The sequence below is a fragment of the Pristis pectinata genome, chromosome 5 (genome assembly GCF_009764475.1).
Source record: "Pristis pectinata isolate sPriPec2 chromosome 5, sPriPec2.1.pri, whole genome shotgun sequence".
NCBI lineage: Eukaryota > Metazoa > Chordata > Chondrichthyes > Rhinopristiformes > Pristidae > Pristis > Pristis pectinata.
In genome coordinates this window covers 178,589-192,602 of record NC_067409.1, presented here as the reverse complement: position 1 = coordinate 192,602, position 14,014 = coordinate 178,589, and the positions used below count along the sequence as shown (strand labels likewise).

General features: G+C 54.0%; 1 protein-coding gene across 1 annotated transcript in view; it reads left to right on the top strand.

Moving 5' to 3' along the window:
* Positions 1-486: 486 nt before the first annotated feature.
* LOC127571037 (plectin-like) overlaps positions 487-14,014 on the top strand; it is a 108,529-nt gene continuing 95,001 nt past the window's right edge. Inside the window, 3 exon segments of the mRNA XM_052017034.1 lie at positions 487-619; positions 2,809-2,870; positions 11,396-11,485. Coding sequence (XP_051872994.1) covers positions 532-619; positions 2,809-2,870; positions 11,396-11,485 — 240 coding nt within the window. The 5' untranslated portion in view covers positions 487-531.

The window sequence follows — 14,014 nt, the reverse complement described above, 5'->3', positions numbered from 1 at the left end:
CCCCAGACACACTCCCCCTCTCCCACACTCCCCCACACACACACCCTCACACACACACCACCCTCAGACATACACCCCTCACACTCCCCCCCCACACTCCCCCCCCCACACTCCCCCCAGACACACCCCCTCCCCCACACTCCCCCCTCACACACACACCCCTCACACACACACCCTCACTCCCCCCCCTCACACACACCCCCACACACACACTCCCCTTCCCCACACACCCCCTCCCCCATACTCCCTTCTCACACACACACCCACCGCTCACACTTGCTGCATACTCACAGGCATCCACACCCTGTCCCACTCACAACTCCACACTCACTCCCTCTCCTGGGCTTGGCTGGAAGGGGTGTTTCTCCGACTGTAGCCACACCTCAGACCACACCTTACAGCGCTGGGAGGGGCCGTGATTGAGGGACTGGCTGTAACAAGTCGAGCTGTGTTAGCACAGAGGCTTCAGTCAGAGACAGACAGCCGGCATCCACCGCAGTATCCGTGCAGACGCTGCGCTCCCACCACCCGATGTATCACGGACAGGAACCCCGCTCTCGGTTTACCTCAGAGGACAGGTTGTATCTGGACGCGCTGAAGTCCACTGAGGCGAGGAAAGGTATTTACTGATCACCGGCGGTGTTTGGGAACAGCCGGGCAGAATGGTGTGTGAGATGTTAGGCTGCAGTTCTGGTTAACTGTTTCACGTCTGGATTAGCTATGTTCTTCCCTCCCAGTCAGAGGCTCCACAGACACCGAATGTTTTTTGTAGACACCCTGCCCTCGGAGAAAAGCAGCTCCAAATCTGCCTGCTCCCAACCCCTGCTGCAGCTCATTTCCCCGCCTCAGCTCATCGACTGCTGAAACCATCACCTCTGCTTCGTTACCTTGCTGGCCCAACATCCACTTCCTGCTTCCCAAATTCCAGGACATCCCAAACTCTCCTGACCCCTGTACGGACCACACCACTCCCCCTGACCACACCATTCCCCCTGTACGGACCACACCACTCCCCCTGACCACACCACTCCCCTGTACGGACCACACCACTCCCCCTGACCACACCACTCCCCTGTACGGGCCACACCACTCCCCCTGACCACACCACTCCCCTGTACGGACCACACCACTCCCCTGTACGGACCACACCGCTCCCCCTGACCACACCATTCCCCCTGTACTGACCTTCACTGGTCCTGGTTAAATGTTTTGATTTTAAATATTTCCTCTCCTTCCCCAGTCTCTCCTTGGCTCACCCCTCCCTGTTCCGGTAACTGCTCCCAATCTTTTGTCCTCTGGTCTCTCTTACATGGGCAGTGTGAGCAGGGCTGGTGTGAGCAGGGGAGTGTGAGGGGGGCAGTATGAGGCCACACTTGGAGTATTGTGCACAGTTTTGGTCTCCCTGTTATAGGAACAATGTTATTAAACTAGAAGGAGTGCAGAAAAGATTTACCAGGATGTTGTCTGGACTTGGGGGCCTGAGTTACAAGAAGAGGTTGCACAGACTGGGACTTCATTCCCTGGAACGTAGGGGATTGAGGGGTGACCTAACAGGTATATAAGATCATGAGGGGCACAGACAGGGTGAGAGCACACAGTCTGTGTCCCAGGGAGGGGGCTAAAAACAAGAGGGCATAGGTTTAAGATCAGAGGCGAGAGATTTAAAAGGGACATCAGGGGCAGCTTCACGCAAAGGGTGGAGCGTATTTGGAATGAGCTGCCAGAAATGGTGGTTGAGGCAGGCACATTAGCAACGTTTAAAAGCCATCGAGATAAGTCCATGTATAGGAGAGACCGTGGGCCAAATGCGGGCAGATGGGACGAGCTCACTGGGCAACACAGTTGGCATGGATGAGTTGGGCTGAAGGGCCCGTTTCCGTGCTGTATGAATCTATGACTCTGCACTACACTAGATGCAGCACCGGTGACTGTGCGGTACTTGCCTGGAACCTGGTCACTGGCACTCCCTCCTTCACCCTCCCCACCACCCAACACTTGTTAATGCTCCCTCACCTGAGCTCCATAGATGTCACTAACCTTCACTAACCTGCTCCTCCCACCCCCAGTAACCAAAACCAAACCTCTCCCCTACATCCCAAACACACGTTAACCACCCCCTCAACCTCCAACCTCCACCCCCTCCCCCCCACAATCTCCAATCTCCCCGGCAAGTGAATCCCCTCTATGAATTGCCCAAAACGAAACAGCAGCCCCTCCCTCCCCCTCCACTTCCCCCATCTCCATCTCTGCCCATACCCCATCCACATCCCCTTCTGTCCTCTGCTTTCCTTCCCCAATTGTGTGGGGTTCAATCCCCAGTTGGGAGGGGTTTATACCCAAAGGTATGGTAGGCCGGCACGGTAGTGTAGCGGTTAGCATAACGCTATTACAGTGCCAGTGACCCAGGTTCAATTCTGGCCGCTGTCTGTAAGGAGTTTGTACGTTCTCCCCGTGACTGCATGGGTTTCCTCCGGGTGCTCCGGTTTCCTCCCACATTCCAAAGACATACGGGTTAGGAAGTTGTGGGCGTGTTATGTTGGTGCCGGAAGCGTGGCGACACTTGTGGGCTGTCCCCAGCGCATTCTATGCAAAAAGCTGCATTTCACTGTGTGTTTCGATGTACATGTGACTAATAAAGAAATCCTATCTTATCCCCCAGTTAGGAGGGGTTCATACCCCAATGTTCTCCCCAGTTGCGAGGGGTTTATTCCCTACAGTTGGTGCAGTTATCTCCCACTCAGCAGATGCACCAGGAGTTTAGTTTCCCCGCGCTGAGGGTGATCATTGACTGAAAGTGTTGTGTTGCAGATGAACGGGACCGGGTCCAGAAGAAAACGTTTACCAAATGGGTCAACAAGCACCTAATGAAGGTGAGTCACGGGGAGGTGCAAGGAGTGAGGGACCACAGGGTGGGGAGTGAGGGGGTGGGTCGGGGAGTGAGGGACCACAGGGTGGGGAGTGAGGGGGCAGGGAGTGAGGGAGCGAGGCGGGGAGTGATGGGGTGGGGAGTGAGGGGGCGGGGTGGGGAGTGAGGGGGCGGGGGGGGGAGTGAGGGTCCACAGGGTGGGGAGTGAGGGGCAGGGTTAGGAGTGAGGGGGCGAGGAGTGAGGGGGCAGGGCAGGGAGTGAGGGGGCAGGGCAAGGAGTGAGGGGCAGAGTGAGAAGTGAGGGGGTGGGGAGTGAGGGGGCAGGGCAGGGAGTGAGGGGGTGGGGTGAGGAGTGAGGGTCCACAGGGCTGGGAGTGAGGGGGTGGGGCAGGGACTGAAGGGGCGGAGAGGGGGCGGGTCAGGGAGTGAGGGGGCAGGGCAAGGAGTGAGGGGCAGGGTGAGGAGTGAGGAAGTGGGGAGTGAGGGGGCAAGGCAGGGAGTGAGGGGTGGGGTGAGGAGTGAGGGCCAGGGTGAGGAGTGAGGGTTCACAGGGCGGGGAGTGAGGAGGCGGGGCAGGGTGAAGGGGCGGAGAGTGAGGGGGCGGGTCAGGGAGTGAAGGGGCGGAGAGGGGGCGGGTCAGACAGTGAGGGGGCGAGGCAGGGAGTGAAGGGGCGGAGAGTGAGGGTGTGGGGCGGGGAGTGAGGGGCGGGGCGGGGAGTGAGGGTCCACAGGGTGGGGAGTTAGGGGGCGGAGAGTGAAGGGGCGGAGAGTGAGGGAGCAGGGAGTGATGTGCACTGGTGGGGAGGGGTCCATGGGGGAGGGATAAACTGGGTGAGGATTGAACCAGTTTCACTCCGCAATCTCCCTGCTCAGCCTGCCTTTGTGGGGCAACTCAGACCTGACTCCCTCCTCCAGTCGATGGGTTAATTTTACAACCAGGGACTTCTGATCAAACTGATTGTGTTCATAGGTGGGGCACAGAAACACTGAGCAATGCCCACACATGAAGGTGTGAGAGAGAGAGAACTGATGAGGGCGGTGTGGTTAATGTGGTCTACATAACGTCAGTAAGGCTTTTGACAAGGACCCACGAGGGAAACTGATCCAAAAGGTTACAGACCAAGGGATCCAGAGCAAGTTGCCTTGGGTTTGGGATAGAGAGGGTGATGGTAGAGGGCTACTTTTTGTGATTGGAAGTCTGTGACCAGAGATGTACCACAGGATCAGTGCCTGAACCCTTGCAACCCAATTTGGCCTGATAGCCTTCCTCGCTGTCCACTATTCCCCAATCTTGGTGTCATCCACAAGGTGATACATTTTGGGAGGGGACAGGTTAAATAACTGTTTGACCCTGGGGAGTATTGATGCACTCATCAATACTCACAGAGTCCAACCACTCATCAAAGGTGGGACATGCGGAGTATTGATGAATGGTGGAACATGGGGAGATTTGCCTTCTTTGCCACCTCACACCGCAACAAGGAGAAGGGTGACACCAGGAGAGGAAGGCAGGTAGTGCAGGAGCGCCTGTGGCCATTCCCCTCGCTAACAGATAAAAGGTGGGGGGTGGCCTCTCAGAAGAAAGTAGCGACTCAGGAATGGTGTGTGATCTCCCTGGTCCAGGGTCAGGGACGTCTCGGAGCAGGTAACAAACATTATAAAGGGGAGGGAGAACGGCTGGGGGTCATGATATGTGTTGGTATGAACAACATGGGGAGAAAGAGAGATGAGGTCTGCAGAATGAATTTAATGAATTAGGCAGTCAAAAAGGCAGGACCTTTAGGGGTGTAATCTTGGGATTACTCCCAGTGACACGTGCTGGTGAGGGTAGGAATACGAGGGTAGGACATATGATCATGACTCCAAAGTGTTCCCCAACTGACACTTCCACCATTTGGCCGGTTTCATTTCCTAAGGTGAGCTCAAGTACAGCCCCTTCTCTGGTAGGAAGACTGTAAGTGGTGAAGAAGGCATTTGGCTCACTGGCCTTCATCATTCAGGGCACTGAGTACAGGACTTGGGATGTCATGCAACAGGTTATCAAGAAGGCAAATGGAATGTTGGCCTTCATTGCTGGAGGAATTGAATTTAAGATCAGGGAGGTTATGCTGTAACTGGACAGGGGACTAGTGAGGTCGCACCTGGAGTACTGCGTACAGTTCTGGTCTCCTTACTTGAGGAAAGGTATATTGGCTTTGGAGGTGGTGCAGAGGAGGTTCACCAGGTTGATTCCAGAGATGAGGGGGTTAGCCTGTGAGGAGAGATTGAGTCACCTGGAACTATAGTCACTGGAATTCAGAAGAATGAGAGGGGATCTTATAGAAACACATAAAATTATGAAAGGGGTAGATAAGATAGAGGCAGGAAGGTTGTTTCCACTGGTAGGTTAGACTAGAACTAGGGGACATAGCCTCAAGATTCTGGGGAATAGATTGAGGACAGAGATGAGGAGAAACTGCTTTTCCCAGACAGTAGTGAATCTGTGGAATTCTCTGCCCAGGTAAACAGTAGAGGCTACCCCATTAAATATATTTAAGACACAGTTAGATATGTTTTTGCATAGTTGGGGAATTAAGGATTATGGGGAAAAGGCAGGTAAATAAGACACAGTGAAATGCACCTTTTGTGTAGAGTGTTCAGGGAGCAGCCCGCAAGTGTCTCCACTCTTCCAGCGCCAACATAGCATGCCCACAGCTCCTAATCCATACATATTTGGAATGTGGGAGGAAACCGGAGCACCCGGAGGAAACCCACGCAGACATGGGGAGAACGTACAAACTCCTTACAGACAGCAGCCAGAGTTGAACCCGGGTTGCTGGCGCTGTAATAGCGTTACACTAACCGCTACACCATGGCCATATCAGCCATGATCTTATTGAATAGGGGAGCAGGCTCGATGAGCCAGATGGCTTACTCCTGCTCCTATTTCTTATGTTCTCATACATTAACCCTTTTATTCTTGGGATCCTTCTCGTAAACCACTTCTGGACCCTCTCCAATGCCAGCACATCCCTCCTTGGATATGGGGCCCAAAACTGCTCACAATGTTCCAAATGTGGTCTGACCAACGCCTTATAAAGCCTCAGCAGTACATCCTTGCTTTTATATTAAACCTTAGAGAAGTTTATAAAATCATGAGAGCCATAGATTAGGTGGATGGTCACAGTGTATTCCCCAGGGCAGGGGAGTCAAAAACTAGAGGGTTTAAGGTGAGAGGGGAAAGTTTTAAAAGGGACCTGAGGGGCAGGTCTTTCACACAGAGGGTGGTGGGTTTGTGGAATGAGCCACCAGAGGAGGTGATAGGGGCAGGTACAATAACAACATTTAAAAGGCACTAAGCCAGATACATGGATAGGAAAGGTTTTGAGGGATATGGGCCATATGCAGGCAAGTGGGACAGGGAAACACCTTGGTCAGCATGGACATATTGGGCCGAATGGCCTGTGTTCGTGCCATATATCTCTGTGACTCTATGACTGTAGTCGGCGGGAATTAGAGAAACAGATATGTAGCACGTCACAGAAAGGCATAAACGCAATAGGTTTAAGTACTGGGGATTGTAACCCTGCCAATATTGACTGCGATTGCCTGAGTGCAAGGGGCTTAGGTGGGGAGGAACTTGTTAGGTGCCTGCACGCAAGTTAATGGAGACAAATCCCACACAGAAGGGGCTGTACTCGACCTCACCTTAGGAAATGAAACTGGCCAAGTGTTGGTTGGGGGACACTTTGGGTGCATGATCAGTTAGATTGAGACAACATGAAGATTTGTGGAGTTGTTGACAGTGGAGGGTAGTCTTAGGCTTACAGGGTGATATCGATGAATGAAGTGGGCTGAGAAATGGCAGATGGAGTTTAATCCCTGCGGCACACCGCTAAGTCACACTTCCAAACATCCTTGCACCACTACCCTCTGCCTCCTATTACCAAGCCAACTTTGGATCCAATTTGCCTTAACCTTCTGGACCAGCCTACCACGTGGGACCTTGTCACGTACCTTACGTATGGACAACATTGATCACCTGGCCTTAGTCAATCTTCTTACTTATCTCCTCTAAAAACCAAATTGGTGAGTCAGAATTTCCCCTGCAGAGAGCCACACTTACTATCTCTGATCAGCCCCTCCCTTTACAAGTAACATAATTCTTATCCCTTAGGATTTTCTCCAATAATTTCCCTACTACTGACATGAGGCTTTCCAGCCTGTAGTTACCTGTCTTATCTCTGCTGCTCTTATGTAGGAGATTAGCTCTCCTCCAGTCTTCTGGTACCTCACCTGTGGGTAACAAAGATTCAAAAATCTCCATCAGGGTCCCAGTGATCTTCTCCATATATCGACCACCATCTGTATGAAAAACCTGTTCCTCAGGTCCGCTTTAAATCTTTCCCCTCTCCCCTGAACCTCTGCCCTCTCCTATCATAACTCTGAACATAAGGAGTAGGAGTTTGGCCCTGCAGTTGTTCCACCACTAAATAGGCGACAGGCTCCAGTGTCAGTTGGCTGCTGGTTCCCCATCTGCCTTCACTCCCCTTGACATCACCTCTATCTGTCTCCGAGTATATTTACTGACTCCACCTCCACAGCTCTTGGGAGAAAGTTCCAAAGCCTCACCACCTACTGAGAGAAGAAATAGCTCCTCACCAGCTTCTGAGGGTCTTCCCCCACCTCTGGGTCCTCCCAACATCACCCCGCATCGTGTGTTTCAATAAGATCACCCCTTACCATTGTAAACTCTGTATGTCATCAATCTCTTCACCCCAGGAATGTGAACCTCCTCTGCATAGCCTCCCATACAAGCACATGTCCATCAATGTGGAGGCACGACTGCACACAGTTTTCCAGGTGTGGTCTCAATGGCACCTGGAAATTTGCATCAAAACTTCCTCAGTTCTATTCTCCACAACCCTTGCAATAAAGAGAGAGGAAGGGAGATTGTGTGAGACAGGGTGGATGGAGAAAAGGAGCTGGAGAGTGTGAGGGGCAGAGCTGTCAGTGATGTGTCAGGGCTGTGAATAACAAGACACTGGAGTCTGGAGCAACAAACCATCTGCTGGAGGAACTCAGAGGGTTGAGCGGCGTCTATGGGGGTGAAAGGTACTGTCAATGTTTCAGTTTGAAACCCTGCATCAGGCCACAACACAGAGGTGGGATGTTGCATCCCTAATAGTTCCCATTACCACCTTCTGTATTTATCAGATTCCATGGTAGCCTTTGTGCCCCCACTCGTCACCCTCCAGCCTCACCCCTCCCCTGCCCCCACTCCCGCCCGGCTCCACCTGCCTGTCCCTCACCCCTCCCCTGCCCCCACTCCCGCCCGGCTCCACCTGCCTGTCGTCCTTCACCCCTCCTCGTTCTTCCATTACCTACCGGCCCCGTCACACCACTCCCCCTCTCTGTATACTGGCCATCTCCCCTCTCCACTCTCAATCCTGATGCAGGGTCTCAACCCAAAAGGTACGCAATGTGCTCGCCCCCACGGATGCTGCTCGACCCACTGAGTTCCTCCAGCACACTGTGTTGCTGTGATTCAGTAACTGGAGGTAATGTAGAAAGCTCCTGACAGGAGATACTGAGAGGGCAGACCCAGAGGGAGCTCGGAGGCGGAGGTACAAAGGTGTGTGGTGTTGTAAATGTCTAATTGTGTGTTTAACCCCTTCCATTATGATCATAAGTTTATAAGGAAACTGGATCATGGGAACCAGCAGGGCAGGGTGAGAGGTAGACATAATCTCTCCGAGTGATGGGTGTGGCCATAAACCAGGCAGGCTCATCGATCTCACTGGTTACCTGCGTGTCTCCACAGACACCATCCACCCTGTGGAACACTGCCAGTGGGAGCGAATAGAACCACACACCTTAACTTTTGTACAAACACACTAACTGTTCTCAACCCTCTTCTCCCTGTCTTCATCTCATCCCTTCACCCTTCTCTACCTCTGCTTCATTCCCACTCCCTCCCTCTCCCTCCCCTCCCTCTCTCTCTCCCTCCCCCCCCTCTCTCTCTCTCTCCCCCCTCCCTCCCCCCTGTAGCACTGGAGAGTGGAGGTAGGTACTGTTCTCTGCATGTTTCTGGCTGCCAGTGTTCATTGCCAATGGCCCCCCCCCCCCCCCACCCTGCACCCAACTGTGCCCAACCCTGTAACACCCCCTCACTATGACTCCCCCATACTGAACCTCACACTGACCCCCCCAAGACCCCCACACTGAACCTCTCACACTGAACCCCCCACTGACCCCCCACACTGAACCCCACACCGACCCCCCGAAACCCTCTTACTGACCCCCCCAGAAACCCCCACACTGACCCACAGACTGACCCCCCCACAATGAACCCCCAACCCCCCACACTGACCCCCCCACAGACCACCCCCCACACTGACCCCCCCTCACTTGATTCCCCCCCCCCCCAACTCCAGGGATGGGCTCCCCACTGACCTGTGGGTCACTTGCTGAGTGTGCTGCATGCTGTGCCCTTGGCTGGGGGTGTCCCGGGGACAGGTACCACGAACCCCACCTCTTGCTTCACCATCCCAACGAACCCTGGCTGGGTACTGTGATGTTCCACCACCCACCCCCTCCCCACATCCAGTGGTGTGACTGACGAGCCCTGTAGCTGGGCAGTGGTGGGTGGGCGGGTCCGATCCAAGGTGGGGAGAACACGCAGTGGAGGGAGTCATGGGCTGGAACAAAGGGGGATCTCATTGAAGCAATGAGATCTGTTGGCTCCTGACCTCCCAATTTGATTGACTCTTAAGTCATAGAAATATACAGCACAGAAACAGGCCCTTTGGCCCAACAGGTCCATGCCAACCCTGATGCCTATCTAAGCCAGTCCCATTTGCCCGCCTTCAGCACATATCCCTCTAATTCTTTCCTACGCATGTACCTGTCCTTTAAACGTTGTAATTATACCCGCGTCTGCTGCTTCCTCTGGGAGCTCATTCCACACACCCACCACCCTCTGTGTGAAGAAGTTGCCTCTCAGGTCCCCTTTGAATCTTTCCCCTCTCACCTTAATCTTGTGCCCTTTGGTTTTAGACTCTCTTACACTGGTGGGGGCAAAACATTGTGACCATCCACCCTCTCTATGCCCCTCATGGTTTCATAAACCTCTGTAAGGTCACCCCTCAGCCTCCTTCGCTCCGGGGAAAACAGTCCCAGCTTATCCAGTCTCTCCTTATAACTCAAACACTCCAGTCCCAACAACATCCTTATGAATCTTTTCTGCAACCTTTCCAACTTATTGACTATAGCTGGGCGACCAGAACTGTACACAATACTCCAAGTATGGTCTCACCAACATCTTGCACAGCTGTAACATGACATCCCAACTCTTGTGCTTAATGCCTTGTCTGATGAAGACCAGTGTGCCAAACACCTTCTTCACCACCCTGTCTTCCTGTGTCCTCTTTCAGGGAACCATGTACTTGTACACCTAGGTCCCTCTGTTCTGCATCACTCCCCAGGGTCCTGTAATTCACTTGCATGACTTGCCCTAATTTAACTTACAAAACTGCATCAGTTCTAGACTCCCCTGCCCTTGGAAAAAGGTTCTATCGATCCTATTGAGGCCCGTCTGTAAGGTCACCCCTCAGCCTCCTACATTCCATTGAAAATAAACCCAGCCCATCCAATGCAACACACAGTGCTGGGCAAAAGGCTTTTCCAGCAGTTGGTGTGTTGCTCCGGATTCCAGCACCTGTAGTCTCTTCCGTCTCCAGCCTGTCCAATCTCTCCTTATAACTACAGCCCTCCATTTCAGGCAAAGTCCTGGTGAGTCTCTTCTGCACTCTCTCTATTGCTACCACATTCTTCCTATACTCCAAGAGTGGTCTAACCAATGCTTTGCACCCTGAAGTTGTCCAGCAAGACCCTCAGTTGTACCAATACTGCCATATTCAAACAGAGAAGGAATAAAACTAGTCAATGGGCATCAGGAGAAAACAATCCAATGCCTGGAGTCAAACCTTGCATCAAACTAAAATGGTTGTGGATGTTGGAGGTCAGTCCTCCCAGGTATCACCTCAGAGGTTCCTGAGTGCAATGTCCCAGGGAAAACCATCTTCAGCTGCTTCATCAGTGACTTTCCATCATCAGGTCAGAGATGGCGGCGTTCACTGATGACTGCATGCTGCTCAGTACCATTTGCAATTCCTCAGTAAATGATACAGTTCGTGTCCACATGTACTATGACCAATATTCAGGCATGGACTGGTAAGTGGCAAGTGACAAACTCACCCAGGCGACTGCAACAGCAGCGAAGTGTTGGATTTTGCTGGCTGAGCTTGGTTGGATTGGGTCGGGTCGGGTTGGGTGGGATTTGTTTGGGTAGGATCGGGTTGGGTGGGGTCGGGTTGGATGGGATCGGGTTGGGTGGGATTTTGTTGGGTGGGATCGGGTTGGGTCTGGTCGGGTTGGGTGGGATTTGGTTGGATGGGATTGGGTTGGGTGGGCTAAATTTTTAAGTGTCATGGTGGGATCGGTGTTGGCCCTACCTGAGGAATTGCTTACATTGCATCGTTTATCTAGGCCCATTGCAGTATCGATGACCTGTATGAAGATTTACGGGATGGACATAACTTGATCTCACTGCTTGAAGTTCTCTCAGGAGATTCATTGGTAGGTCCTGGAGAGTAAAGTCTTTGTGAAACTAACCCTGGCTTTTGCTTTCTGCAACTCCACCACAAATTCTACTAACAGGTTCTAACCAACCAACCCCAAACCTACTGCACCCACCCACCCTGCCCGACCCCCGCATCAGAGTTCACACACTGTGCCCCTCACAGTGGATCCTCCAGTACCCATCATGCTGGTGTCCCTCAATGTCTTCCTTCACTGTGAGACTCCCCACTCCTCTTCACAGTGGGGTGTCTCCCCCCCACTGTGGGGTCCCTTCCCCTCCTTCACAGTGGGGTCTCTCCCCTGCCACAGTGGGGTCTCTCCCCCTCCTCCACTGTGGGGTCTCTCCCTCCCCTCTGTGGGGTCTCTCCTTCCCCTCACTGTGGGGTCTCTCCCCTCCACTGTAGGGTCTCTCCCTCCCTCACTGTGGGGTCTCTCCCTCCCCTCATTGTGGGGTCCCCCCCTCCCTCACCGTGGGGTCTCCCCCCAACAGTGGGTTCTCTCCCTCCCTCACTGTGGGGTCTCCCCCCCACCGTGGGGTGTCTCCCCCTCACAGTGGGGTCTCTCCCTCCCACTATGGGGTCTCTACCCCTCACTGGGGTCTCCCACACACTAGGGGTCTCCCCCCCCTCACTCTGGGGTCTCCCCCCTCAGTGTGGGGTCTCCCCCCTCACTAAGGGGTCTCTGCCCCCTCACTATGAGGTCTCGCCCCCCCCCCCCCCACCCCCTCACTGGTCCCTCTCTCACCAGGGGTCTCTGTTGAGTTGCTTTGCTCCGCAGGTGTCAGTGTGTGACTGGTGTTCTGGTGGCGAAGCTCGTCTCCTGTCCACTGTGCTCGAGCTGGTGCTTGGTGTGGGAGGGATAGCGCAGGTGGGGGAGAAGGGCTGTAAGGTGGTGGAGGCTGCAGCCATGGAAGGTCTACTGGTGGGCAGGGAGGGTGTGTGGGGTGGTGGAAGGGGGAATGAGGGGGGGGAGAATGAATGGGAGGGGTTGTGGATGGGGTGAAGGAGGGGGAGGGAGAGGATGCAGAGGTAGTGGGGGAGGGGGTGACAGAAGGCGAGGTGGGAGGAGAATGGGGAGCGGGAGGGACGGGGTTCCGGGGCAGAATGGGCATGTGTGGGAGGGTGATGGGAGGGTGGAGGGGATGAGAGGGGAGAATGAGGAGGAGGGGATGAGAGGGGAGAATGAGGAGGAAAGCCATGGGGGTGACAGGTTTACGGATGTGTGCTCTTCGGAGGGTCGGGGTGTGAGGAGTGGGCGTTGGTGGAGTTTTCTCTGAAACAGATCGTGGGTGTGGTCCACAGTCAGGACCCTGTGGGGTTGGGGCTGGTCACTGGGTCTGTGGGTCCAAACATGGGCCTGTGTTGGGGTCGGTGTCTGGGGCCTGTGTTGGGGTTGGTTTCTGGGTCTGTGTTGGGGTCGGTGTCTGTGGCCTGTGTTGGGGTTGGTGTCTGGGTCTGTGTTGGGGTTGGTGTCTGGGTCTGTGTTGGGGTCTGCGTCTGGTTTTGCCACGGGGTTGGGTTCTGGGATCTAGGTATCAGGTTGGGTTCCAGTGGGCAGTCAGTGTAGGTCTGGGTTGGGGTCAGTATGGGTCTGGGTTGGGGTCAGTATGGGTCTGGGTTGGGGTCAGTCTAGGTTTGGGTCAGTGTGGCTGCAGGTCAGTTTGGGTCAGAGCCTCGTTCCTTGCCCTGATGGGTCCGGTTTGGGGTCTTTTTCCTGCTTGGTTCTTTTCCTGCTCTACATTGTTTGCAGAGTTGTTCCCTTACCTCTGACCTTTGCACTTTATCCCCTGCCCCTTCCCGCACTGCTCCTGCTGTGTAGCGGAAGGAACGAGATGTGATGAAGCAGTTGCGTCTGGTGAGTGTGTCTGCCTGGAACCTTTGTAGCATGCCTGTCCCCAGCTGCCACTGGAGTATCTCAGCATTGACTGGTTTCCAGTAACAGGGGGTCCTGCATTCACCTCAGTGCAAGTCACTCCCCCTGTGCTGGGACCTTCTCGGGACCTTCTCACCTCATCACCTTGCTGGTTGGGAGTGGAATCCTGGCTGCCGATTGGAGCCAGTGTTTGTGGAGATGCTCCAGCATTGTTCAGTCTCAGTGGCTACACATCTTCCACCTCCATATGTGTGTGTGTAGGTTTGTGCGTGTGTGTGTGCGGTGTTGAGTGAGTACTGCATGCCATCATCAGTCAAAGCTTTGCAGGGGCCAGACCCCAACATTATGAATGATGTCTTCAGCCTAATGCTGGTCACAGCTCCCCCATACTGATCCATCACCAGCCATTCCTGAAGAGAGGACATCTCGTGGTGGAACTCACAACTCAGGTTATTGGTGCTGTGGACAGGAGTGAGGGGAAATTGGTTGCATGTGGATGCCAGGCTAACTGTTGGGTAATGGAGCGAGCTGTGAATGAGAGCAGTGTTTTGTCTCAAGACCTGGGCCAGCTTCTCATAACTGGGGAGGGTTTGCAGCTGCCTCTCCATTCACTCTGGTTCTTGCAGGGTTTGGGGTGGAGAGTGAGACCACACA